A 1,479-nucleotide genomic window follows, 5' to 3' on the forward strand; every position below is an offset into this window, starting at 1 on the left:
CATTCAGATACATATAGATATAAATATACGTATACATTTACATAAACATACTCATATATTTATATATACATATACATAAACTTATTTATATATCTATATATTTATATATTTTTACATATACATTCACTTACTCTCCGGGAAGGTTTAGGCGCAAGCTCAACGGCAACCCTCCCACTGATATCACCTTGGACATTGCCGCTTTGGTAGGTATGGTGTGGGTTGTGGCCTTCTCCGACATCATGTGCAGTTCGCTCCAGTAGCTATACAGTTCTGCGAGGCTGTCGAAGTTGTAGTCGATTCGATACATAGGCTCATTGTTCTTTTGCTGTGGAGGTGACGGTTCTACCTGGATCGATTAAGAGTTAGGGCGAGGAATGAATATGAGAAAAAGAGTGTGCCTGGTGATGCTACCACTGGCGGCCGGTGTAACGGATCAGTTGAGTATTGCGGGTAAGGAAACATATACGATGTAATTGTGCTTGCATTGCAGAAGCTTGCGTAAAAATGGATTCAAAACCACGAACATATGACAGGATTTCGACACGGGTTTCCTACACGGCCTAGAAGGATATATCAGACGAACAAGACACGGACACACAGATAAGGATTTTAACACACACAAGCTGCCCAGACAGACACACAAACAAGCTCACCGGGGGAATGCAACAAGAGGACAAAGTGCCATATGCCGCGAAACTATGCACACGGCTTTTGATCGCAAGCTGAATCTGGTCCTAGGAGCATCTGGCAAAGCGCTATACGTTACATCCACCCCAGATACCCTCTGAATGTACATGCACTCGCATACTTGAACACCCGCACACAAAGACACTCACTTCGGCGTCAGCATCCGACATCTCCGTATCACGGATGTTTAGTGGGGGCTGTTCAGAGCCCTCCATCTCTGTGTCTGTGTCTGGGTCGTCCTTAGTCTCACTCGAAGATGTGTGTCCTTTGCTAGCCCCAGTTTTACCCCGAGTTGTAGTAGTATTCGCCTTTTCTCTTGTGCTACATTTGGCACTTTCCACGCCCGATTCAGCGGTTTCCCCACTATTTTTGGCATTTGTACCAATATTGGTCTCGCCCATGGGGTGGATAGTTGCCAGGTCATGTCCTGGTGGTATTTCAGACTGGGGAACTTCCAGATAGGCGTCATTGCACAATCGGAAGACATCGTATCGCGAAGCTACAGGCAAAGGAATAGCACAAATACAGTGTGAAATATCTTTATAAGAATTAACCTTACATGCGAGTCTGAATTGACAATAACAATATGATAGTAGTGCATAAGAGCTACTTAGTCCTGGGATCAACAATAGTTCCATGGAATTTGACCACAATAACAGTAATCAGATAAGCACATAGGTGAGTGTACAGACCGTGAATGGCGCCATATATATACGATCGGTGCTAACTCTATGAAACATAGTTATGTCGCACCTCGATGATCGCGAAGAAGTTAAGGGTAAAATATTAATT

At 43.9% G+C, this 1,479-nt stretch overlaps 1 protein-coding gene across 1 annotated transcript; it reads right to left on the reverse strand.

Annotated features, from left to right (window-relative positions):
- Nucleotides 1-127: 127 nt before the first annotated feature.
- SARC_16024 (hypothetical protein) lies at nt 128-1,154 on the reverse strand (the record flags this gene model as incomplete). The annotated part of the gene is made up of 2 exons (XM_014289863.1): nt 837-1,154; nt 128-346 (listed from the first exon to the last, which is right to left on the reverse strand). Exons 1-2 carry the CDS (start codon nt 1,086-1,088, stop codon nt 128-130), a joined length of 471 nt encoding a protein of 156 aa, XP_014145338.1. The 5' UTR covers nt 1,089-1,154.
- Nucleotides 1,155-1,479: the final 325 nt, after the last annotated feature.

Source organism: Sphaeroforma arctica (genome assembly GCF_001186125.1).
Source record: "Sphaeroforma arctica JP610 unplaced genomic scaffold supercont1.7220, whole genome shotgun sequence".
Taxonomy (NCBI): Eukaryota; class Ichthyosporea; order Ichthyophonida; genus Sphaeroforma; species Sphaeroforma arctica.